A 26,304-nucleotide genomic window follows, 5' to 3' on the forward strand; every position below is an offset into this window, starting at 1 on the left:
TGACATTCATCGACCTGGGTACAGGCTCGAACATCGCACAGCGCTTACAATCCCTTGCTTAAAAATATTAATCGCTCTTTGATAACACGACACGAGATATATTTACAATATTTACACACACTTATAGAAAGGGCATCAAAGAAACTTACATAAAATGTTTTTATATATTAAACGTTTACGATTTCATACAGTCCGCACATAATTACAAATCTAAAATCAATACATAGTTTGGTAGGAAAATTTCATGTGTTCACCGACACGAGCTTCATCAGTGTGCTTAGTGAGAGTTTTTTAACGTTCTCGATAGCGTAAAAGTTAGCTCATATTTGGGAACGTTTGCCTACGTTTGCCGCTAGGGGCGCTGTTCCAACTGCATCCAAAATTGGGCTAACTTTTACGCTATCGAGAACGTTAAATAACTCGCACTAAGCACACAGGTCAAACGATATGAAACACACTTTTACAACATTCGTGTATGTATATCTAAACCGCATACAATGTCACTCGCTTTTGGAATCACTAACAAATCATTGCGCTCAAATCTGTTACAATATTTTCAGTTTAAAAATAAGTGTTTTAAACATAAATATTCTAGATTTATTTGATGAAAATTAAATTATTAACGAGATGTACAATTGGTTGCAGAACTACATGAATATTTTAAGATCTATGAATTATGAAATTTCATCCTGAATTAAAAAAAAAGCGTTGCTTGTTTTATACAATAAATGTATTGTATTATACTTCCAAAAAATATATTAATCATTTATATAACATGTGTATCATAAATTACATCACATTTTTACAATAAAATAATAATACCATTAATATTTCTTAACATGAATAGGATCAATAGTAACCAAATATACTTGGTAATGTTAAATTGATCATACATTTTACTCAAATTTTAATGCATTTTTGCAACCCACTGTACGTTACACTCTGATTCTTCAGGTACTTTATGCGAAATATTATGAAATGTGATATTATGTAATTGAAATTTTGATTTTGCTATTGAATTCATGTTTTGCTATTCTTACTATATTCGAGACTTTTTATAAATTGTCTGATTCTAATAGCTAATAAAATTGAGCGGCTTAATGTCAATTATTTTTTAATATTTCAAAGGTTTGAACCATTCCACCCTCAATTATGCTTTAAAATATAATCTAATATTCATTCTTTTGCAATACATGTATAAAATTCTCAGATAAATTTCTAAATTAATACAATAACATTATTTATTCTGTTTCAAGTCATTTTAGTAAAATAAATTTAATGTGTACTTCTGTGTATCTTCCACTTAGCATCTAGAAGATAGAAACAATCCACTTTCTTTTCAATGGGAAAACTATTTGTTCAAAACTGACATTTTGTGATTAAGATTCTATTTTTTTTTTTGTATTTCTGTGTAAAACTGAAAATTATGTCTACATGAAACGCGAGTTGTATTTATTAGATAAAACTAAAAATGAAAAGACTGGATTCTAAATTATTTTTGTCACGCATTCATTTGACTAAACACAATTTAAGTTAAGACTGCAAATTACTACATTTTTCTACAATAAACAAAAGATTTTCAATAATGGATGCAATTATTCTATACCAAATAAAAACAAAACGCCAATATTTTGAACAAATTATGTGTTTCCATACACATGTGCGAGGTTCTGGTCTCGATAAAGCTATTCACATAAACTAGTCTAAAACTGCACCGAACCTCATTGAGGTTGCATCATCAAGCTGTAACAGACTTCAATCAATATGCAACACACATCCATTTAATTTTCTTATTACATCAAAATAATTATAGCCTTCATTACAAAGTTATTGCTAATTGAAATGATAATGTACTCTTGTTAAATTTACTATTAACTCTTATTCTATTAGCCAAATGCTATGAAACACTAGAAGAAGACTTCTATTCTTCTCTTATATGAATATAGTTTTAATTCTTATGTGAATACAGTTATGCAAATACAAGTTTAAAATACTGCACACCATTCCAATGACTGTGGTCATTTATGACAGGACTATAGAAACCAACTCTATTAATATACAAAGGCACTATTTTATTATCAAACCATCCATAGTATCCTCTCACTATGTGTTCACAATCTAAATTTCAGCATTCATAATGAATTGTAGATTTTTTGCACAACTATATTCACTTATTAATTGACTGTAAGCAGTGGCTTTTGCTTAAATGCAAACTAGAAAGTGTCGGCATTGAAACTTGCCAATAAATTAAAAATTTACAAAATGTGATGGCTGTTTATTTTTAATATGTAAACCTTGACTCCATCTTGTGACGGTGTCGATATGAAAACGTAACTTCATTTCAAATTATTGAGTGAATTGAACTAACTAACCAACTTTTTTACATCGACTTTGATTTGCACCTAATAACTCTTACATGTCATATATACGAAGGATCTTTTATCTTTCACATTGAATCATTACAAAACAATATTTTCATCTGCTTCATTCTATTTTAAACGAAGGCAAAATTTACAAAAAGGCTATCATCATCCATTGGAAGATTTTTCAATCAATTTTCTTTGTTCAAAATAATTACAAGTCTAGTTTTCAACCTCACACTTCAAATGAAGTTAAAACAGTGGATTCACACCGAGCACTGGCGGGATGTGTCGAACGATGTGACGTTTGCTGTCACATGACACTGACGTGTACTAATTGTTATGCCCTAATCTGTGCAGTGACGTACCTAGTCTGCTTCCTCGGGTGGCCGTTTGTACACAGGACCGAACTTGGCCATGTATTTTTTGACGAAAGTCTTCGCTTTAGATCGTACTGAATCAGTGACGACAAGTTCCTCGACGGAGCGGCAATGTTTCAGTTCTTTCAACATTACGAAGTGTGTTAACTGAAAGTGGAAAACGTAAAATAGTTTATTGCTTTGAATCATATTTCTCGTACGTTTCATATTTGTAAAAGTTATTAGGATTTTCGGCTCTGTACGGAGTGTATCATGTTCTTTCTTTGCATGATTCTGGCACCCATAACACAAGGGACCCTTGTGCATCGTTTATCGTATTGTTTACGAAACATTTTTAAGACATAACATTTAAAAAGTTTTTTTAAACATGAGTTTTTGAAGGCTCCAGATCCTTTAGACTTTATACATGTTTGTATATGTTTATTGATCATGTCATTTATTAGATCCAGTTGACAGTAGTGTAATCGGCGTATGTTAATTATCATATTTAGGATATTTACGGGAACTGGCTGCGTTTCACATATTCGGTCAACCACGAAGAATGATGGCGACGTATGATTAATCTATATATTAATACGTGAAGCAAAAACTTTGTACCTCATTTTACGAAAATTGCGCGGACGGAGGAGTATGAAATTTCCCACACATATACGAGAATATATAAAAGTGCACAATGCTAATTTTTTTTTTAAATAGTGCTTAAAAGATACATTAAATCAATAATGAAAATATTACACACACTACCATGTATTTGACACACACACATATGCATATTATTTGTTTATTGTCAAACTTTTCTTATTGCATAAAGTCTATGCTCAAATTGAGAATAGATTAAATACTGTTTGTCTTTGTTAATATTTGTCTAAAGTGTAGTCTTGACGAAATCTGTGATTATAGAAGTATAATAAATAGTCTTTGACAATAGAACCATAATAATGTTCAAACTTGTAATTTCAATTAATTATAGTCAAATTTCGACTACTGCGAGAAAACTAGTTTATAATTAAAACACGGTGCCTCACCTTTCTGGCGAGGTGTTTAAAGTCAGCCGTGCACGTGATCCTGCCGGCCGGCGCGTCCGAGTGGCGGTACGGGTTGAGGTGCTGCACCATGACGCCCGCCATCGCGCTGCGGAACTGCTCCTTGATGCGCCGCGACGTCTCCGCGCTCACGGCCGCGGGGGCGGGGGCGGGGGGCGCGGGGACAGCGGGAGGCACGCTCACCGACCCGGAGCACAACTTCTCCGTCTCGTCCGAATCCGATTCACTCCCGCTGTCTATCTCGGATAAGTCTAACAGCTGTGGAAAATTAGATAATATTTTACTTTTTTTTTTATTGCTTAGTCGGGTGGACGAGCTCACAGCCCACCTGGTATTAAGTGGTTATTGGAGCCCAGACATCCACAACGTGAATGCGCCACCCACCTTGAGATATAAGTTCTAAGGTCTCAAGTTTAGTTACAACGGCTGCCCCACCCTTCAAACCGAAACGCCTTACTGCTTCACGGCAGAAATAGGCAGGGTGGTGGTACCCATCCGCGCGGACTCACAAAAGGTCCTACCACCAGTGATATCTATTTAGAGGTACATCTTAATCATGAGAACCTTCATCACGATTAATGCCCGTAGCGGAGACAAGGCAATCTCATAACAATGCTCGTATCTCCTACGGTGCTGAACTAGTAAATTTGTATTTGTCAATGAAATGACAATTTCGGCTTCAAATGACCAGCCGACCTAAGCAGCATAAGCGTACAAGTATTTATTCATTGACGGTAAAAACGGATAGTATTGTACTCACGGGTAATTTTGCCTGTCCAGGTCTGAGTTTGAGTTTCCCGGAAGCCAGCATTACCTTCTGCAGTAATTTCTCACGACGTCTTCGAAGTTTCTCTTTAGTCTGTTTATATCGTTTGATTTCTAATTTTCCTGCTAATTTGTCCTCTTCCGTACGAGGCTGTGAAATTACAAAATATATTTAGACTTCATAAAAATACTTTTCTCGGTGGGAGCATTCGACCATCATCATTGTTCATGTGTTTATAATAACTCAAGACAAGGTTTAAGCTATTAATGTCGGTCCCTAAACAATAAGAACAAAATCGATCATTGTCTTACAACTTTGAAAATAGACCACTGAAAATGTGTGAAGGCTAAAAATAATTTCATAAATAATTTAATTCAACATAATATATACACAGGTGACATATATCTTCCTATCGAAAGCAGATATATTTAAACTTTAAGGAAGCATTTACAAAAAAAACTCAAAGGTAATAATTAACCGAAAAATGAATAAAAACAAAGCTTACACTTATAGGTCTTTCTGAAACTAATCCAACTCTTCGTTTCCTTGGCCTCATGTGAAGAAGTGCGTGCTCCGGTATCAAACCATTCTGAGCGTCTTCTTTGATTACTGCAACAAATCAAAACCTTTAGTATTATTTTCGAACGGACTATAATTTTTTCTCAATTCATTCACATTAATTAAGTTAAATAAACCTTATTTATGTAAGACTTGACCAGTTTCATTTTCTGATGAATTAGGCTGCAATTTTCAGAGACATAATGTGTATTTATGATTTAAACGAATATTCGTCTATGCTTTAGCCGCTTAGCGTATGCCCAGCAATATATACTAAAGTTGAGGACTTTATTAAGGACATATTAGATAGCTTACTTTTTATTTTGTTCATGTATATCGTCAACACATACAAATGCAAGAGTATAATACTTATAGTATCAGGTTAAATATTACGAGGGATGAAAGGTTATTTAATTTAAGCGACATCTTTGCAACTTTACAGGAGAGCCATTTAAAGGTTAAAATTTGCCGCGACATGCAAATGTTGTAGTATGTTTATTGAATTTAAAAAAAACTTATACAAATCCCTTTGTGTACTACTAAGGTAAGACTACTAAGCATTTGGGTTCAGAATTTTAAACAAACTATGCTTGATTTTAAAAGCTAGAATCACATCTGCTAATCGGCTAGCGCAGTTCGAAGATACCATAACGTGATCTTTAAGACATGAGGTATGATAAAAGTTATTCTATCCTTGGAACTGACATGCGTGATTTCAACACGACGGGAATAGACACAACGAAGGCGCCTTACTGGTGGGGACAGCAATTCGAACTGTGAATTTTGATACTTTAAGTAATAAAACTTGATCAATTATTTTATACGTACAACATCGAATGCCTCGAAAAAAGGCGAACACTAACTTCATAAATTTCATTACATTCAAAAATATTATATACAGTTCAAAAAGCTAATAAATGTATAGTAAATAAAAAAATACCTATTTACAATGTTGTTGAAGATATTAATTTATTTACCTTCATATATACCATTCACCCCTTCAACAAGTTTCCCTTTAGCATGTCGCCTCACCAGCGGACTGTCTAAAGAGCTGTTCAATTGCTCCTCTTCGTCCGATGAACTGTCCTCTGCTTGGAATAAAAAGTTTCTATCATTTATACTGTCCTAAACTTTTGAAATGTGTTTTACATGTAAGTAAGGAAGTAAGCAATATAATTAATTACCTTTCTTTTTAATATTGCAGTTTGGTGTATAAAGCTAGAGGACCCATGACCACACAGGGCATTGACCTCGACTGACATTTGCATTAATTGTTTTTTTAAACCAAATACTCTATTAAAATATTTGTATTAAATTCTATTTACTGTTCTACATATTCAATTAAAATCTAAAAAGTATTTTTCCGTAACCATATCAAAAATCACTAGCTTTTGCCCGCGACTTCGTCCGCGTGTAATAGTTCACAAATAATGCTTTATTTGAGAACTTTGGTTAGTTTAAAAAACGTTATTATGAGCAAACTTAACATATAGACATATGCTGTCCCGGACTTTTTTTAGATCTTTCAAAGGAGAACAATTCTGTCATACATTATTTTAGCGAAACTTTAACCGTTCCTGCAGCGCACGCAGCGGAAGCTCTCAAAAGGGGGAAAAAAGCCGATTTTGAAACATTATTTATTGGTGCTCCGCTTGTATTGATCTTAGAGTGATGTTATATAGCCTTCCTCAACAAATAGGCTATCTAACACTGAAAGAATTTTTCAAATCGCACCAGTAGTTCCTGAGATTAGCGCGTTCAAACAAACAAACTCTTCAGCTTTATAATAATATTAGTACAGTTTTTTTTTTATGGTATAGATTAGCAATGCCATCCGTTATCGGATTTTTCCCCCGTCTCATTTGCTGAGAGCACTTTGAATTAGGATGTGAATAAATGCACAAGACTAGATAGTAATGTAACCACAGTAGTACAGTTACCGGGCGGCGGCGAGGGCGGCAGCGGCGGCGGGTACCACTGCGGCTGGCGCAGCTTAACGTGGTAGTAGTAGGTGCGGCCGCGCGGGTCCACCGTGCTGCGCCACTGCGACGGCAGCAGCACCTCGCCCGTGTCGCTCAGCGTCGGCGGCCGGGGCGCGGGGGGCGGCGCCGCGGGCACCGGCGCGCTCTGTGGACACAGCGTGCCGAGTCAACACAGCACCGTCATCCGAGTGCCGTGTGCCGGTTAAGACACGCCCCTTGCAACATGTCGCCGCCGCATCTTACAGGTACGCGTCCATTGGCCCGCGCCGGACTGGCCGCACATAACGGACTTTATTTTGCTTTGTATGATTTCACATAGTGCTGCGTCCACTATCCGTACCGTACGCCGGCATTTATGAGCAAAAAATACAAATCAAAATAAAATAAGTCGCGTGCGGTGCGTCCAACGCAGGTCAATGGACGCGTACCTTATTCGTCGAAGCGCTAAAGAGACAAGATGGCCACGCTTTAATCTATTATTACTCGAGCGGAGGACATGTTGAATTCCGGCTGACCACAAATATCTACGGAATGACACCAATATCTCTTCGGGCCATTGATAATACACTTGCATATTTTATTTCATGGTTTTTTTAAATATTCTTGTTGTGTAAACCGCTTATTTATTATTATTATTATATTAAATATACAAACAAACAAGCAAATTCAGTTTTGCTTGGCATCGATATCTCCTTAACATCATATAATTCTTTTTTTTCTTTCTTATCAATGCTGATAGCCTTGAGAAGCTATTCAGAGGCTATTTCAGCTTCTTCTTGACGTGTAGGTGAGCTCACTGGGCTCAAACCGGGAGTATTGCTAACACTGGCCCTAACAGGAGCAGTGCTTCGCAGAATCTACCACCGGATCGAAAACGCGATCCACTGAGAAGATCCGCCGAGAAACTCAGTGGGCTGTGTCTATGGGTTAATTTACTCAGTAATTCTTATTTGTAAATGCTGCAATAAAATGCTGCATATATTTACCGGTAGCGGCGGTTCTTGTGGCTGCGGGAACGGCGCCATCTGCTGTCCGTACATGAAGCCGCCAACACCGAAGCCGCTCATACCCATCATACTGAAAATGCAATAAAATCGGTGTTTATATGAGGCCGTCAGCGCAAAAGTGGCCTAACCCTCAATTTTTCATAATAATGCTTATATGTATATTTCAATTTATTTAAAATATAATCAATTTTGGTGCAAAACCGACCTATCCATAGTTTCACCCATAGATAACAGATGGCTTTGAAAACATTATTTTTGCGCGTATTGTTGTTTTAAATTCAAATTCATGAAAACTTAAACCTCATTGCTCCATAATAACTATGGTAAGCTTAGGCCACTTTTGCGCTGACGGCCTGATGATGAGTGCACTTTAAAAACTCTTCTTTATTGAAATATTTAATTATTCAATGTTTACAAAGACTAACAAAGCAATACTATAGCATTACTATAGTCTCAAACTAGGAATATCTTATGTGTAAATTCGACTTTTTTGTGGAACACATTTTTGAATTAGTTTTTAAATTATCTTTTAGCGTAAAATATGTTTTAATTTCGATAGTAAATAACGTCACAGGATTTACAGAAAGTGTGTAAGTATATATTTGCAACTCTCAAAATGTCAGATAGTATAAATTCTTTAAAAACCAACACAAGATAAAAACCATAAGTGATTTCTAAAAGGCTGTGAAATAAAACATTTTCTTATAAGGAACTACAGAAAAAACTTAGGGTATTGTATATATTGTTTTTTCACAGAATTTGCATAAAATAAAATAAATATAAGTAAGACCTTATCTCAATAAACCACTGAACGTTGTTCAAATGGGTTCATGCTGCCATTATATAAATTAGCGTCAACAAACACGCAACAATATTGTTTATAACCGAATTACATTGTATAATTATTTAAATCTTTTTTGTTTTTCGTTATAAGCCGTAACAAACGAAATTCGAGTATTCTAAAATCGATATATACAAAAATGAATTGCTGTTCGTTAGTCTCGCTAAAACTCGAGAGCGGCGGGACCAGCTTGGCTTATTTTGGTCTTAAATTATTTGTGGAAGTCCAGAGAAGGTTTAAAAGGTAGATAAATATGTAAATGCTTAGAATGAAATAAAAATAACAACTTTGTTTTTCCTTTGATGTGTCCCCCCCCCCAATCGGACGGATTTCTTTTTTTTTTTTTAAAGGACAATGCCCATTTTCTCAATGCGTTTGGGCCCCTAAAAAAAGTTGTCGGGTCACGATGGTTTTAACTTAATTTGATAGACAAAGAAATATCGTTTCATATTCAGAAAACGATTTTTATATTCTCACCCAGGTTTAAGAGAAATCTGTTTTTTTCTGCAGCTAAAATTAAGTTGTTAATTGTTTTCTTCGAAATCACGCTTCACTCGGGTTGCTGCCAAAGCTCTCTGATCATTTAAAATAAGAATAGAGTAATGGTAGGCCATTGTGATTTTTACTAATGGAATCAATAATGTCTAAAAATATTAAATAATTCATGGTTTTAAGTAATAATTATTATTACAATATATAAATAATGAATTGAACAAAAATAAACTAAAAAGTCTGTGAATTATAACCATTAGCTATTTTTTTATAATCGTTGTTCAAGTCACAGACAACTCTTTCGTTTGGCAGCTTAAAGGTTTACTATAAGGCTTTATGGGCTAAGCCCTTTGCCTATTGGCGAATTTAAAAACTACGGCACTCAATTTTGGGATGTTAAGTAATTTATTTTTTTGTAAAACAATGCCAGGTTGAAAGAAATGTTGATACATAAACTAAGCAACGTGAAAAAATAAGGCATAGTTTTTCAAGTACATAAAGTTTTAACATAAAGTTGGCCCACTTTTGGGCATTGTCCTTTATTTTATACAAAAGTTTAGGTTTTTTATTTATCGGTTGAGGCACTACGAAGTCTGCCGGTTCAGCTAGTAATTATATAAAAATAAAACTGAAATTTAAATGTTTAGCAAACCATTCTCACGGGAATTTATCAGATTGAGAGAATGAGGATTCCTTACTTAGCTTGCGGCATACAGAAGGGCTGAGCAGGCGGGAAGGGGGGACAGAAGCCCGGCGGTGGAAACTCGTGCTGTTGCATCCAGTCCTGAGGGAGGTCAGGCACGCAGCCCAACATGTTGGCCGGCATGTTCGGCATCATGCCGCCCATCATGTTCCCATTGCCCATCATTCCACCGGGAAACATCTGCTAAATATAACATTTCACTTAAATATATAATACACAAATGTACAAAACAGGAATATCTTGAGTAGTATAGATCAGCAAACTTAGTACTATTAGAATTTATTTTATTGAAGAGTAGTGCCGTGTAAGAATTAGCCTACTGAATTTCTCGCCGGATCTTCTCAGTGGGTCGCGTTTCCGATCCGGTGGTAGATTCTGCGAAACACTGCTCTTGCTAGGGCCAGTGTTAGCAACACTTCGGTTTGAGCCCCGTAAGCTCACCTACACGTCAAGGAGAAGCTGAAATAGCCTTTTAAGGCTATCAGAATGGTAGAAAAAAAAAACAAAAAAAATGAATCTTTACTTGTTTTTTGTTTTGTATACCATACAGATTACATAACACGAGTTGTAACGAGTTCTTGTGAATCTGAATCACAAAATTGAGGTTCTTATCGGCATTTTACGGTACACGTGAAAACAAAATTGTAAGACGTTTAATGTCCAAAAATTTTTTTTTTTAATATTTACTAACAAGCACGCCACGTTAACTGGTCCCGTGCTAAGTTCGTAAAGAACTTGTGTTACAGGTACCAGATAACGGAAATAAATGTAAGATTTTTATTACACATATACATATATTTAATATACATCCATAACCCTGGAAAAGACATTTTATATAATTTATCATACAAATATCCTCCCTTGGCGGGATTCGAACCCGCGACCTCCTTGTGTAGTATATGTCACCACTACACCAGGCAGCCGTAAAATATATAAAAATTTTTAAGGGATTTTATGACCTGGTAACTAAGACCTTTAGGTCATGTCTTATTTTAATTCATTTTCTTATTTTGATGATAAATGATAATATGGAGTGAAATGAAATAAAATGAAGATGATTAATTTAAGACATTAATCAATTGGGATGAAATTAAATGAAATGAGTTGAGATGATACGGGATGAAAAATAATCTCAGTAAAATGGTGGTCATTTACTGAAAAAATTTCAGTGCACTTTTTGGAGGATCCCGAGAAGTTACGTCCAGCGGTTTTGTTTCATTTTTTCACATTTGTACACTTTCACAGATAATAAACATTTACTAAACCACCGTTATTACACATTTAAAACTGCAGTTTATAGACATAATAATAAAACAAATCACACAACATCACTCCTCGCGTTCCCGCCAAGAAGCTAAAATATATTATTAGTGCAGATATTTGGGATATTCGATGTCCATTCAAATCAAATCAAATAAAAAAAAAACAACATAAATGAAAGTACATACTTGTTGAACGTCAAAAATAACTACCGCCAATTTACAAAAAACTAGCCTCCGTCTTGAGAAGAACTGGCAAGAAACTCACTCAGCGGGCATGTCCTTTTTTTAAATATTAGATTGTTTTTTTTTCAATCTTAGATTTTTTTTAAATATTCATTACCGGCGAGAACTGTTCGTGGGGCCAGTAGCCGGGCCACGGCGGGCGCTGCTCCCGCTGGCGGCGCGTCTCCTCGGCCGCGGCGGCTGCCTCCGCGAACGCCCGTCTGCGTTCCTCCTTCGACATGGGAGGCACGGCCGCCAGTACTCTTTCACTTAAACTGCGAGTTACATCCAATTATTGACATACACATAAAGGAGGGCGAAAAGGGAACGAGGCAGAACGCGACAAGATTACCTTGTAAAATCTATCTATATATATAAAAATGAATTGCTGTTCGTTAGTCTTGCTAAAACTCGAGAACGGCTGAACCGATTTGGCTAATTTTGGTCTTGAATTATTTGTGGAAGTCCAGAGAAGGTTTAAAAGGTAGATAAATATGAAGTCTGCCGGGTCAGCTAGTAAAAAATAATTGTAGATAGACATGCTTTAACAAAAACAGACTTCAAATAAATAAAAAGATATTCCAAAACAAATTAATATACACTAAAAAAACAATAATCGGTTGGCGTGATATTGAGTTATTCATCTATTTGTCGCGCACGTACATAATGCAAATTTAAGACTTATATGGTTTTCTCTTAGATACCATTATCAGAACTGGACTAAATTGAAATGGGACCACACGGGAAGCGTCAGCTTTCTAATAAAAAAAGAATCATCAAAATCGATTCAGCCAGTCAAAAATTATGAGGTAAGAAACATAAAAAAAAACATAGTGGAATTGACATCCTTCTTTTTTGAAGCCAGTTAAAAAACTCTCCACAAGCCTCGTTTAAAGAAGGGCATGTCATAGCGCTCAGGAAACACCGTGAAGAGGAGCTCATTCCAAAGCCGGATGGTACGTGGAAAAATTATTACAATCCCAGCTTGTAAATACCTAAACTACGCCTTTAGGTTTATATTGCTTACAATATAAATTTGCAAATCTAAACATAGTATAACTCATAGTATTAATTGGTTAAATTTTTATTGGCGGACCTGCAATTTTATGCAAAGGTAACTGAGGCCGCCGCCAATTTACCTTGAGACCCTAAATGCCGCCTAAGAATTGATTTTCAATTATGTTACATTGTGTTCTAATTTATTTATATTTTAACTTCCCTAAAAGCGAATTTTCAAAAGATATAATTTAAGGGTGTAGGTTTAGTTTGTGAAAGAAACATTTTCAAAGTACGTAAAATGATGTAGCTTCATCTTAAGAATTAACTCCATCTAAACCTATAAGAATGCAATTGGCATTGTAAAATAAGGTCTTGCCTCAAAGGCGGCATTTACTAGACTCGAACAACGACATAAGACAGGAACAGACAAAGATGGAATCACTGTAGTCTCAAAAAACTAACGACACTCACTTTGTATATCTACATATCACATTTTGAACAAATCTACTGTGGTTTCATTAAGTAATATATATAGCTCACCGAATACTTCTCCTTCCCTCGGGACTAACTCTTCTTTTTCTTCTATCCCTGTCATCTCTATCTCTATCCCTGTCACGGTCTCTTTCTCTCTCCCTATGTCTGTCTCTTTCTCTCTCTTTCTCCTTTTCCCGTTCACGTTCCCTGTCACGTTCTCGTTCTCTTTCCCTTTCTCTATCGCGTTCCCTTTCCTTTTCTCTTTCCCTATCTCTCTCTTCTCTTCTATCTCTTTCTCTATCCCTATCTCTGGAACCGCTCGAGTCAGCAGCACGTCGTTCTACATTGGCTTGACGTTCATGTTCTTTCATTTGTTGTATTCGCTCTTTCTTAGGTATTTTGAAAACTTCCTGAAATAAAAGTGAATTGTTGTAAAATGAATATTATTTGTTACTTTCCATACTTCTATCGTTTCAGCAGTTCGTTGAGCAAAAGTGTAAAAAATATATCACATACCTTTAAACTGGACCATCGTTCAAGCAATTGGCTCGATAGATCCTTTATTTTTTCGATAATGTTCGTATTTTCCTTTATCTTGTCTGGACTCACAGCAGATTCTGGATTTGGTCCATTTGGTAAGTCAATGGGCAAACCTGAAATTGAATTAACATTTTTTCAGTTTTGGGGCACTCAACCGTTTATATTTTTTATTATCCTTTTTGTAAATTAGGTATCAAACATTATGGTTTTGTTTTTTGTCGATTTTACTAGTCCTACATTTTTATTTAATTTCGTATATTACCGGTGGCTTCATCAATGAATACATTGTTATCTGGTAGAGTGTCCGCCGTACTCAACCAACGCTCCACAATTATAAAGAAACGGCTTTCTTGAACCAGTGTCTTGTTCGGGATTGGCAACCGATCTACTGTCTGCAGCATTTCCAATCTGTAAAGGCAAATGATTGATTGATTGATGATTTGTTTTGTAGACTAAATCGTTTCACTTCAGACTGTAATGTGTCTATTATATTTATATGATACTATTAGAGACAGTAGGAGCATCAATCAATTTGAAATAAATATAAAATATCAGTTATAGACTGCATATAGTGGTTTGATAACTGAACATCATTGTTTGTAAACCTATCAAAATGAAGCTCTCAAAAAATTTTTCAAAACACTACGTACTTGAAGTCTAACGGAGCATCAGTACACCAAGGCGCCAATAATCTCAGACCCCTGTAGTCTAAGAATAGTCTTCGACACGGCAGATCTGCGTCTCTGAGCAGCCTTAGTAAAGCTATCTGCGCTTTTCTTCCTTTGGCACGGACAACTGTACGAGAAAGCCGCAACGTATGCGATTGATTCTTCACGCCAGTGCGATTTAATGCTTCTAAATCTTCTTCAATCTGCAATTTTGATCAAACATAAGCCGTTTTCATATTTTTAGTTCCAATATGAATTCAATTACTTATTTTTGCAGCACTCAAAAGGGCCTTTAATGTCATATTTTTCACTATCAATGAGTTTTGAGTGCATAATATTTTTTTATTCTTTTTCTCACATGTATGATTTTTGTTAATAAATCTACAAATGTGTATATATGGTACGTTTAACATTTAAGAATTTCTCAGTTTGATATGACCTGTCCACTGCCTGACGTTACTTGAAATATGCCTTAAGATTGTTAAATCGAAATTTGACATGACTTGGAATTAGTTAGAAAATATGGTTTTTGCTTACGTCAGCGTCCTGTTCAAGTTCGGGCGGCTTTGGTTTATATTTGCGGTCACGTTTCGGCTTACGAGGCTTCGGCAGCGGCTGCTCCGCGCTCGTCGACTCGGACTGCGCCCCTTCAGACGTACTAGACTTCGACGTGGACACATCTTCCTCCTCCTGTTTTTAATATTAATCGTGTTAGTTAGTTTTTAATTGCACGACATTTTTTTACGCAAACTGAGCGAAGACAAAATATAAAAGAAAACATTTCTAATTTATAAAATGGTTTTTAAATAAGACAAATTTACATATTTTCAGGTTCATGTGAGTTATGTGATGTTCCAGTATACTCGACAATAATACTTTAAATTTTTTTTTTGTTATTTTGTATGAGTATAATTTACCTCGTCATCATATTCGTCGTCAGAGTCAGGCTCGCCACCGATCCAGCCGCGACAGTTGTCGGTGCCACAGTAACAGCGCTGAGCGACCTTCCTGCATGGAAACAATAATAATAAATATGTAACAATAAATAATAATAATATAACAATAAATAACAATAACATAACAATAAATAACAATAACATAACAATAAATAACAATAACATAACAATAAATAACAATAACATAACAACAAATATCAACACTGGACCCATTTAATTTGTAAGTCGTGATTCATTATCTATGTGCGTATGGGATGCGGTTGTACTGACTGCATAGCTATATTGACGATTGAATTGCTTTTCATTTCTTAGAGATTTACTAGGACCATGAAAAAGAATTTTGTTATTATTATTTTAATAAATTACAAAATGTATTCAGTCATTGTTTTTATTGTGTTGAGTGGCACTAAAAAATTATACATGTAAATCTTCCATGAGTCCAATTTTTCTTAAACAATAATTATTATTTATTGCTGTTTAAAGCCACTAATAATTCTTTTTTTTTTAACTTATGTTACCTTTATTGTTTTTAATTTGTGATGCGTAATGCTCAAGTACATATTTGAATAGAGACATATATTCCACTCACCCAAACCTCTGGAACTGGTAATCAAATGTGATCTCCTCTCCGACAACAATATCTCTTTTACTGAAGAATCCAATCCTCAGCTCTCCATTCACGGTCCACTTCTGCGTCTCAGCATTTGGATCGCACGAGTGATTGATAAATCTTGATATATTCCCCTTCATCGTAGCATCTATTACCGTATCACCTTTTAGAGACATGAAGTAGTGATGGAGATTATTTTCATCCGAATATGCTTGAGCGCGTTTGTAGAATTGTTCATAATCTAGTACTTCCCCAACATATTCCATCAGAAATTCACCCCTGAAATTTCATTAGTTTTAAAGTTTTATCATCCAACATATCATATACCTACCTGGCCACCAGAATTTATCTGTTGCATAACATACAGATCTGAGACAAAAATAATTACATACACCCTGACCTTAAATACTCAATGTATTTTTGTAAAGATACTCTGGCCTTGTCATTAATTACTAGACTAACGGGACAGTCACTCTGAAGACAAAGATGAAGTATCCTGTTTCACTTGATTAGTTTTTATTCGAAAGTAAAAAAACTAAAAGGTATTGCTTAAACAGGTGTTAAATAGCAATATAAAAATGTTTCAATAACAATTATAAAATATATTCCATACAGACGAAAGTAAAGCATGAACTAGGAGTGCATGCTGCAGAGATAAAACTTTTATTAGAATTGCTAATAAAATCTGTAAAGTGTTTATTTTTCTACTTATTGTCATATTGTTAGCAGCATTTAGTAAGAACGTACATAACCATTTTTATCATGTCATGTCGATAAAATAATAAAACAGTCCTTGTGGGCAATAAAAAACTTTATAATCTAATTTTATTTTGTACATAATATTATCTCTTGACTACTCTACTCGACTCTCGACTCTACTATGACACATTATTTTTCAATTATGGTTAAAAAAATTGACAAGGCTACTAGACAAAATTTTACTAAGTAGTCTGTGTAAGCTTCAAAGTGCTGTCAGAGAAGACAAATGAATTTTTTTTTGTGAAATACCACTTATTCATTCATATAATGTGAATACATTCATACTAAACCCAACTCTTATCCATTATCTTAAATCAATAAGTAACCAAAAATAGTAGTCATTTTTGGAGGAATCAGAATCATAAACTTATAATGGTAACTTTGTGACATGAACAACTACTTATGATACATTTTCAGTGCCTGGATATATATAGTAAATGTCACAGCCATCAAGGTTATCACAAAAATAATCCTTACAAAGTAGCCATGAAAAATATCAGTATTTACATAAATATATTTTTTTTTTTCAATTAAAAGTTGCCATGTTGTTGTTTTGAGGATAATTAGCTGCATTTCAAGATTGAACATTCGCATTGCACTTTTATATCATGCTCTGGACTATAATGAACAGTCTAACCACAAAATTGATTGTGCTATCATGTTTTACACTACTTACGTTGGTATGTCCACATTAGCTTCAACTCCACAGCCTTTTTTGTCCGCATAGAAAACTTTTATAGCAGCATTCTCTCTCTTCTGGAACCTTCTATTTGTACAACGATCTCCTACAGGACATCTGGAGTTACTGGAATGTATTGACAATTCTAATTATTAGTCTGCTTAAAAATCACAGAACAAAATTTGAACCTTATCTCAATTACAATATTCACCATTCAATCATAAGTAGTCTATTAAGACAATCTTCACCGCATGCTAGTTCACCGCGTTCTAACTCTTCTTTGGTCATGAAACAGTCACAGATCATTTTCTTGGTTTCCTTACTAATCATCCTTTCACATAAATAGTCATTCTCATCTAAATGCTGGTACTGATTCATTCTGTCTTCGATTATTTTATCATATGCTTCTTTACTTAGAGCTACAGACTCCTGCTCTTCACTTTCATTCCCTTCATTCACAGCCGGCATACGTTGGGGCAGACCTGGACTAGCTAATGGTGAGCTAGCAGGAGAGTTTGTTCCCATTTCTAACTCACTAGACCGCCTCCACCTAGACTTTACTTTTACAGGCATCTCTGATGGAACTGGAAACGAAGGAGAATTTGGAGCTGTGTTACCCTGATCACTAAATTTCTCCTGACTGTCAGATCCAATTTCTTCTAATTTTAACTTTGTTTGAGTTATCAGAGCCTTTTTCAGTGGGGTCTTTACTAGACCATAACCTTTAGTTTTTTGTTTGAGATTACTTATTGTTTTTATACGATTCGACCTGCGTACCCCTGTTGGTGATGACTCAGCTGAATCATTAGAGTTGTTTTGAATGTGATCTGCCCGAGAACAATTACTATCGTCTGATAGAGTTGAACTAGGTGTCAAACTAGGATCTGGTCTTATTAACAGATCATTCAAACTGTCTTTGGGTGGTTGGAGATCTGGAGTGCCACATGGTGTTGTAATATCAATTATTTCTGAACATTCCATTGGAGAGGTGGATTCAGCAATTGAATTCAATTTTAAATTCTGAAAATGTCTCTGAAAATCTATCTCCTGAGACTTTTTACTTTGCTCTTGTTCGAATTGTCCTGCATTAACCTTTGGGCTATCTATTTTGATGTCATAGTAAAGTTCTGGATTGTCATCTTCAACTATTTGTACAACTGTTATTATTTCCTCATCATCACAATTGTAGTCCACTTGGTCATCCTCCAGAAGAATACTATGATCAGTTTCATTATATTGTGGACATAAATCTTGATTTTTAGATGAAATTGCTTCTTTTGAAAGAGCATCTGTTTCAATCATCACAGGGCTTTCTTTCCTTGTGATCTCAATCTTTTCATCAAAATCATCAGTGATTTGAGAATTATCATCTAATATTGAAGGAGACTCCAGATCCCTATTTTTTTGCTCATCCAACTCTCGTTCATGATTTTCAGAGGCTTGATGTGTTACAGTCAAAGGTGATATATCTCTTGAGCTACACTGCACTACATTTGTAACACTGTTCATTGGACTGATACAAACAACACTGTTTGTATCTGATTGTGTATCTATTGCAGCATTTGAATCAGACTCAGAGCTGGCACATGGGTCAACTATTCTAATTTCCATACTACTGTTGGTTTCACTATCACTCCCAATTTCATATTTTCTAAGAAATGCATCATCACTATTGAACAAACATCTGTATTTGCCAAACTTCTTGTGCAATGAAATGATTGGAACAGGGTTGGGTTTAGAGGTTGTCTCCTGTATCTCTGATGGTTGTGATTCTGAGATATTGTGGTCATCATTGGATCCTGACTGGAGCTCAGAGGTACTGGGCTGAGGAGACGGAGGCTCGTTATTTTCGGCTGTGGCTTCGACGGACGCAGAGGGCTCGCCCTCAGTAGGCACGACACTACTCGTCTGTTTCCCGCGCCGACTAGTGCGCCTCGTCGCGACAGTCCTTGTCGCAGCCTTCTTTCGCTTCGCCATTGCTCTTCTACTGGGAGGCAGCAATAAACAACCTACAAAATTACATTACATATTTTGACAACAGTAATAACATGGTGGGGCTTACATATTATGACCTCTTTCGTTCATTGTTGATGCTGTCAATGCCACATGTGTTATAATATGAAAATTATATGATATCTAATGTTTTATGATTTAATAACGTAATTTAAATATTTTCTGCAAATCAGCAAAGTTTATCTATCGGTACTAAGGAAAACATTAGATACAATTTTGTTCTTACATACCATCACTTTTTGGAACAGCTAGTATTCCTTACATTTGTCACTGAACGAATAGTCGTATTTTGTCAGTTTAAAACAGTAACAAAACTTTGACCAATAAGCGACCAAATTAGTATTTTTTAACTTATGATGGATGATTCCTTATTTGTCAAGAAAACCGCATACAGTCATTTATGTATTTCGTTATGTCGGAATTCATTTCAATTTCAATCCATTTCAATTTTCAACTTCAATTTGTTTTTTAATCATTTGTTTACGGCCACTGGTCACTTGACCTTTTACCCGCTTTCAGTTTTTTTAACATGTCTTCTAGACAATCGTTTCTATAAAAGAAAAGTTTGAAGGAGTCATTTTTAGAGATATTATTCCATTTCCATGTACTTGTAAACTTTTAGGAATACTAGACCTTTTCACTATATTATTACTTACTCTTTGATCTGAAAAAAAAACTGCATATTGAAAAATCACGTTTCCGCCAAATAATCCAAATTGAAATTGGTGATGATTTATGTTAGTAATTTGCAATAACGGTGATTTATTAATTTTATAAACCGTTGAGTATGTTGTGCATAAATGCGAAACAATTAAATCAAATTGCTGGATGTGGCTTTTTGGGTTGTTCTAATATGCCCACTGAACCCCTTAGTAAATTCTCAACGTTTTATTTAATCACGTCCAATACCTGCAGTACTGTCTATCTCTCCTCTTTTAATTCTAAATCACTTACGGACAAAATATGTGACTTGGGTATTTGTATTTACCGCAATATATTTATATTGTATGAATAACGTTCCCTTTGCGGTTTTAATGAAGAATCAAACAAAATGGTCTATGCTACTAAGCATTTAACATAGATAATACACTCTTAGTGACTCTTAGCTGCCAAGTATCTGTCAAAAGTATCGAAAATTAAAATTAAGTTTGTCCTGGAAAAATTAACTGAAATCTGAACTTAAAATTTATAAAACAACGCTAAATAAGTTATTTTAATATATACAACATGTCTGAAACGGCGGAGGTATTTTAACGTTTACTTTAAAGATCTCGGCACCTTTAGTTTTCTTGCCAACTGTGCGTGGTGTTAGGACACGTCACTTTAAAATCTATTTACTTTTAATTTTATTCTACTTATTTTACTAGAAAATTACTGGCTTTAAAGTTACTAAAATCTTATTACTCTACTGATGTACTGATACTACTATGTACTGTTATGATGCCCATATTCATGGTTTACCCCTTCGAGAAGGGGTAGTTTGGAACACCCGTGTCAAAAAAGTGAGATTTAAGACGACTATAACTTGGAAATTTATAGAAAAAACTATAATTTCAGGCTGCAAAGATCAACAAATGGGATGGTGCTGCAGCAAAAAATGCTGTTGATGATGCTATTAGAGAGGTAATACATAGTTTTGTTTATTTAAATTTTGTCCATTGAACATTTAGTAACATAATGTTCATGGCTGACGCACAAACCGTGCAGGCCAAGAAATGGGAGAGAAAAAAAAACATAATGTTCATTTGAATATAAAACTAAGCATTGTAACAATTTTTTTTTATTGCTTATATGGGTGGCGATCTCACAGCCCACCTGGTGTTAAGTGGTTACCGGAGCCCATAGACATCTACAACGTTAATGCGCCACCCACCTTGAGATATAAGTTCTAAGGTCTCAGTGTCTCAGTATAGTTTGTGTTTGTGCGTAGAAATTAATGAAGTCTATAAAAAAAAATTTTAGGTAATGACTGGAGACTTAAAATGCAAGGAAAGCTTTGCTCTAATTGACGGTAGACTGTTCCTCTGTGCTCTGGCTGTTGGTGTGGCCCTTTACGCACTGCTATGGGATTATCTTTATCCATTCCCTCAATCAAGGTAAAAAACCACCAATGTATTTGACTGTTATTGTATAGTTGAATTTTAATTTTATTTCTTTTGAAATGCCAACGGTTACTCATAGAATTTGTCTATACTAAATTGTACTCAACTTTGAACTCATTAGTAACTTATATATAAGAATTATGAGAATTTTATGTCTTAAAAAACGGAACATTAATCAGAAGAAGGTGCTATGCTCCATTTATACACCGTATTAGTATAAGTGCCTCATTGCCTTCCCTAAGTCTGGTGTGAAGGTCTAGATAATCAATACTACTCTCAATAGTTAAAACATCTACTTCATATTGCAACAACAGCTGCATTCACATTGTAATCTTTTAGTTCTGCTAACTGTATCGGTCCAGAGTAGAGTCTGTAGAGAGTGAAGATCTAAATAAGTTGATAAAAAAAATTACCACTATTTACAGACTGGTTCTAATCATCTGCGTGTCATCATATTTCATACTGATGGGTATTTTGACCCTCTACACTACATTCAAAGAGAAGGGCATCTTTGTGGTAGCCAAGGAGAAGGTTGGAAATAACACCAGGGTCTGGGAAGCCAGTTCTTATGTAAAGAAGTAAGTCTACTTCCTACTACTTGAGTATATCCTATATTGTAATAAAATCATTGGATTTTACAGGTGACTTAAATTTAAAATGAAGCACAGTGGTGGTTTCACTGGTGGTAGGACCTCTTGTAAGTCTGCACAGGTAGGTAGCACCACCCCGCCTATTTCTGCTGTGAAGCAGTAATGCGTTTCAGTTTGAAGGGTGGGGTAGCCGTTGTAACTATACTGAGGCCTTAGAACTTATATCTCAAGTTGGGTGGCGCATTTAAATTGTAGATGTCTATGGGCTCCAGTAACCACTTAACACCAGGTGGGCTGTGAGCTCGTCACCCATCTAAGCAATAAAAAATAAATAATAAAAAAAACAGTACATTTATGACCTGCAAGTAATGGCCTACATTTGTTACGTACAGTAGCAAGTGTGATCTTGTAATTATACCTTGAATTGATACAAAATTGTATGAAATCAACCTTGCAATATGTTTAAATTAACAAAGATGTAAGAAACAATGGGGCTTTCTACCTCATGTTTAAAGGACTAGAATTAAAGTTATTGCAATGACAATTTTCAGCTTACACCGAACACCAAGTTGTTGAATCTACCCAGATCTCTTAATAATATTAAATAAATTAGATGTCTGCCTTTGTCTGTGTTTTTATGCAATTTTTTCCAGGCTAAGCTGGAATGGCCACTTAGGCTACCAGAGGGTAGGTAGGAAAAAAATTTTTAGGCAGACAAGCATACGGCTCACCTGATGGTGAGTGGTTATCGTCGCCCATGGCTAACATTAGCTGAAATTTAAAAGAAAGCTTAGGCTACAAGTTTGAACTTGCCTGCAGCAAGCTAGTGTAGCTCTGATTATAAGATACCCACTATATCTGTACAAACATGTATAAACAATACTAATATTAGTTTGAGATAGAATTGTGTTGTGGCAGAATTTTTACTTGTGAAAAATCTATGAAAGTTATATTTAGGCCTTTAATTTTATCAGATGGTTGGCTTAGAGGACTTGCTTACATAAAAGAGTAAATTAGAGAGTAGGTGCATGCACAAATTCTAATAAAATTAATAAATAATAATTGTCTAATGTAACTGCTGCGATTATCAAAGTTGTATCCAAATTTTACTAGTACTTTAATGTAATTATTTTAATTTTGTAGACACGATGATAAATACAATCTCGTAATTGTTATGCGAGACACGAATGGCAACACTCGCGAGGCATCCGTGACCAAGTCGTTTGCCAACTTCATCGACGTGAACGGCACTGTAGTTCAAAACATTGTATCTAATGAGATCACCAAGCTGTACCACAGCCTCTCATCCGAGAAGAAGGAAAAGTAATTAATTCTCTCTATATGTAATTTAAGCAGGTCTGACATTTATGTGTAATAAAACTTTGATCTAGATCTACTTTTTTATTTATTAAAAAACTTCTGGTAGTTTAGTTATAAGCATAATTTCGGCTTACGGCCTAAAATTCGAGACGCGGCGTCAAGCAGTCACTCGATAAAAACAAAAAAAAAATACATTGATACTAATATATGTCGCCACTAACTACGACTTACAGAAGATAATAAACAACAGTGCAAGTAAAATTGGCCATAGAATTATTAAACTAAATTCGATAACAAGGAAATCCGAGATGTTTGTTAAACAAAACGGAACGAGAAAATAACCTAGAAGAAGAACTTAATCGTGATCATATGCGGTGGAAGCTTTTTAAATGTTAAAAGAAGCTTTTTAAATGTTAAAAAGAAGCACAAGGACAAAAAACAAATTTACGTACACAATATGCGTTGTCGCAGGATAATAGATTTGAGTTCATTTTCATAATTTCTAAAGATTCACGGATTCGTGACTTTTTTAAATAAGCAACCCTCCAGATCAGTGTTTCCCAAACTTTTTTGTGCCATGCCTCACTGTAACATTTCTAAAATTTTTATACCCGCCCATCCATAATCTTTTAAATTAAAAAATGGATTTGTTCAATTAAGAAACATAAATTATAGGTTTTAGAAAGAAATCACTATGAAATTGTTATTAGAACACAGTAAGTAATATTTCAAAACATATAATAAAAAGCTGAAAATAAAATTCAAAATAATTTTAATACAGATTTTCTGTATTAATTTTATGCGAGTGCTCCCTCAATTATCAAATTGTTCCCTTGTGGGACGTGGGCCCCACCGTTAAGAAACACCGCTCTAAATGGATTTCTAAACCTTAATATCAACATTAAAGGGTCAAGGCTTCGATCAATAATAGTACTAGATTAAGGATCAGGAACAAAAATAAGACGCTCCAGTGGCCACGTTTGCAGACACGAAAACATCTTCATTTCTTAGAAAAAAGTTTAATAATGTTAACGACTTCAGTTTATTATAAACCTTAAAACTTAAACATAAAGTTTAATTACCATTGCAAAATATATGTATTTAGGTCCTTTCGTCAGAAAAAGAATATTATGGAATAAATTTAAAATGTCACTTGAACATAAAAAGTCATCAGTACAAAAATATTTATTCTAAAATGATACTTAAAGCCTAATTTATAAGGTTAAAAATATTTGTTTAAAATTTCGTGCTTATTGTATTGTGGAACTAGATGTAGTTCTTGGTATTACATTTCAATGCTCAGAACACAGTAAGTATTGAAAGACATAGAGTTGCAGAATATACATATTTGTTTTAGGTTTGTTTTGTATGGTCGCAACTATTTTTGACCGATTGAAAAAAGTAGTAGATAATATTTTACATTGCCGCTATTACAACAAATAGGTGATAAAAAATAAAATTGAATAAAGTAAAAAAATATGAAAGGAAACACGAAACATGTTTTCCACGTATTCTTTATACAGAAGTAATTAAAACAATAATGTAGGTTTAATTACCTTTAAACAGATTCAGTTTGTTATAAAGCTGTCTTTTAGAAGTCATTTTTATATGAGCGGTTTCTTTTTTACAAATATAATGTAATCTTATATCAATGAATTTTTCTATAATCAGTTTAATTTAGGCTTATTTTATGGCTGTGTTCGTTTCCCCCAGAAAACAAATCCTTTTCAGCATATACGCTTAAAATATTTACACATACATATAAAGTTTTTTTAATACTTTTTTGCATTGATTTGCCACCACCATTGAACAATTCTAGAATTTTTATAAGGGTTCTATATTTCTTCTCTTTCTTTCGCGACAATATATATCCATTGTGCACGGCGACAAGGGGCTACTAGGAAATCTACAAACAAAAATAACATTATAAAATAACAAAACTACTCTATGCATTCCCTGTCCAAGAATAGGTGATGTTTGTTACAATAGTTGGTGCCTTGTTGCAAACATTGGCCAAACAATTACAATATTCGTAAATTCTGTTTTATTTACAATATAATTGTGTTTATTATTTTATGAAAAACACTTAATAATATAAATTTACCAAAAAAAGATATTCCTTCCAAAACCTTGGTGTTACGGTGGTTTTTTACTCAGTTTTTGAACGCGCATTGCAGCGTTTTGACGTCTTAGTGTTGGCTATGATTGGACCATACTAATTTGAAATAAGACCACAAATTTATTTGTGGTCTTATTTTTCGGGCCGTTTTTGAAGCGCTAATCGCGAATCTAGTAGTATTATTGATCGAAGGGTCAAGGTATATAGTTGATAAACAGGAAAAAATATGCCTGCTGTCTGTATGTCTGCATAAATCTAGATACAAATACTTTGTAGCATGTTTAGGCAACAGCGTGTTGCGGGTGTTACGATTTGAAAGGTGGGATAGATACAATTCAATTAGACTTGACCAAGGTGGATAGCAGTTATCATGCAAATGTCCATGGGCTTCAGTGTTTGCTTAAGATCCGGTGCGCCACAAGCTCGTGGACAATCTCTGCATTACAGAATAGGTAACAGAAATTTCAACGGGTGTTTAATAAAATAAAGTTATAACTATATCAATAGATGGCAGCAACTACAAACCCAAGAAAATGGTTCTATCGTTGATCAGCAGGTGGCACTCTAGTAAAAGATTTCAGACAAATTCAATAGAAGTGTAGTGGAATAAAATTCATTCTAAGCACGGAAAGCAATGTTTGTTTCTTATTAGAATATTTAATAAATAAATAAACCATAAAACATTAGTAGAATGACGTCGATGGATTTCATGAGTTTCTCATTAAAAGATGTAAATGCGAGCTCGAAATTTTACAATGTTCTTTTTCCACGCGCACGTTTTAGGTTGTGCGCTTTCGCCTGAAGTTAGTGTTGTTCAATGTCAACAGTACAATATGAGTCAAAATCGAACGTCCAAATC

General features: G+C 34.7%; 2 protein-coding genes across 5 annotated transcripts; one reads left to right on the forward strand and one right to left on the reverse strand.

Annotated features, from left to right (window-relative positions):
* Positions 1–1,371: 1,371 nt before the first annotated feature.
* Positions 1,372–19,777, reverse strand: Set2 (SET domain containing 2). 4 transcript variants are annotated; one of them, XM_028178310.2, is made up of 19 exons: positions 19,545–19,777; positions 17,513–19,310; positions 17,299–17,427; positions 15,843–16,142; positions 15,215–15,305; positions 14,835–14,987; positions 14,280–14,500; positions 13,892–14,037; positions 13,606–13,742; positions 13,156–13,499; positions 11,735–11,891; positions 10,128–10,312; positions 8,076–8,166; positions 7,048–7,234; positions 6,085–6,198; positions 5,055–5,158; positions 4,544–4,699; positions 3,766–4,041; positions 1,372–2,887 (listed from the first exon to the last, which is right to left on the reverse strand). In XM_028178310.2, the coding sequence occupies exons 2-19, from the start codon at positions 19,276–19,278 to the stop codon at positions 2,729–2,731; spliced, it is 4,716 nt and encodes a 1,571-aa protein (XP_028034111.2). In that variant the 5' UTR covers positions 19,279–19,310; positions 19,545–19,777; the 3' UTR covers positions 1,372–2,728. The 4 variants fall into 4 exon arrangements, with proteins under 4 accessions (XP_028034111.2, XP_089583246.1, XP_028034112.2 ...); XM_089727120.1 differs by having other exon boundaries at positions 1,386–2,887; positions 6,085–6,195; XM_028178311.2 differs by having other exon boundaries at positions 1,386–2,887; positions 6,085–6,195; positions 10,128–10,315.
* A 625-nt stretch (positions 19,778–20,402) lies between these two features.
* Positions 20,403–23,396, forward strand: Spase25 (Signal peptidase complex subunit Spase25). The gene is made up of 5 exons (XM_028178360.2): positions 20,403–20,559; positions 20,872–20,937; positions 21,277–21,410; positions 21,842–21,994; positions 23,150–23,396. Exons 1-5 carry the CDS (start codon positions 20,542–20,544, stop codon positions 23,331–23,333), a joined length of 555 nt encoding a protein of 184 aa, XP_028034161.1. The 5' UTR covers positions 20,403–20,541; the 3' UTR covers positions 23,334–23,396.
* The last annotated feature ends 2,908 nt before the right edge of the window (positions 23,397–26,304 follow it).

The sequence above is a fragment of the Bombyx mandarina genome, chromosome 04 (genome assembly GCF_030267445.1).
Source record: "Bombyx mandarina strain Sakado chromosome 04, ASM3026744v2".
NCBI lineage: Eukaryota > Metazoa > Arthropoda > Insecta > Lepidoptera > Bombycidae > Bombyx > Bombyx mandarina.

What these genes read in the sequence shown, in the direction of transcription:
- Spase25 (XM_028178360.2), top strand. An exon ending in TATCCATTCCCTCAATCAAG is followed by an intron (nt 21,411 to 21,841) that starts GTAAAAAACCAC and finishes CACTATTTACAG; the next exon opens with ACTGGTTCTAATCATCTGCG. An exon ending in GCCAGTTCTTATGTAAAGAA is followed by an intron (nt 21,995 to 23,149) that starts GTAAGTCTACTT and finishes TTAATTTTGTAG; the next exon opens with ACACGATGATAAATACAATC.
- Set2 (XM_028178309.2), bottom strand. Translation starts at nt 19,278, where the DNA reads ATGGCGAAGCGAAAGAAGGCTGCGACAAGGACTGTCGCGACGAGGCGC. An exon ending in TACCAGTTCCAGAGGTTTGG is followed by an intron (nt 15,306 to 15,842) that starts GTGAGTGGAATA and finishes GTTTCCATGCAG; the next exon opens with GAAGGTCGCTCAGCGCTGTT. An exon ending in GAGGGAAGGAGAAGTATTCG is followed by an intron (nt 11,892 to 13,155) that starts GTGAGCTATATA and finishes TGTAACTCGCAG; the next exon opens with TTTAAGTGAAAGAGTACTGG.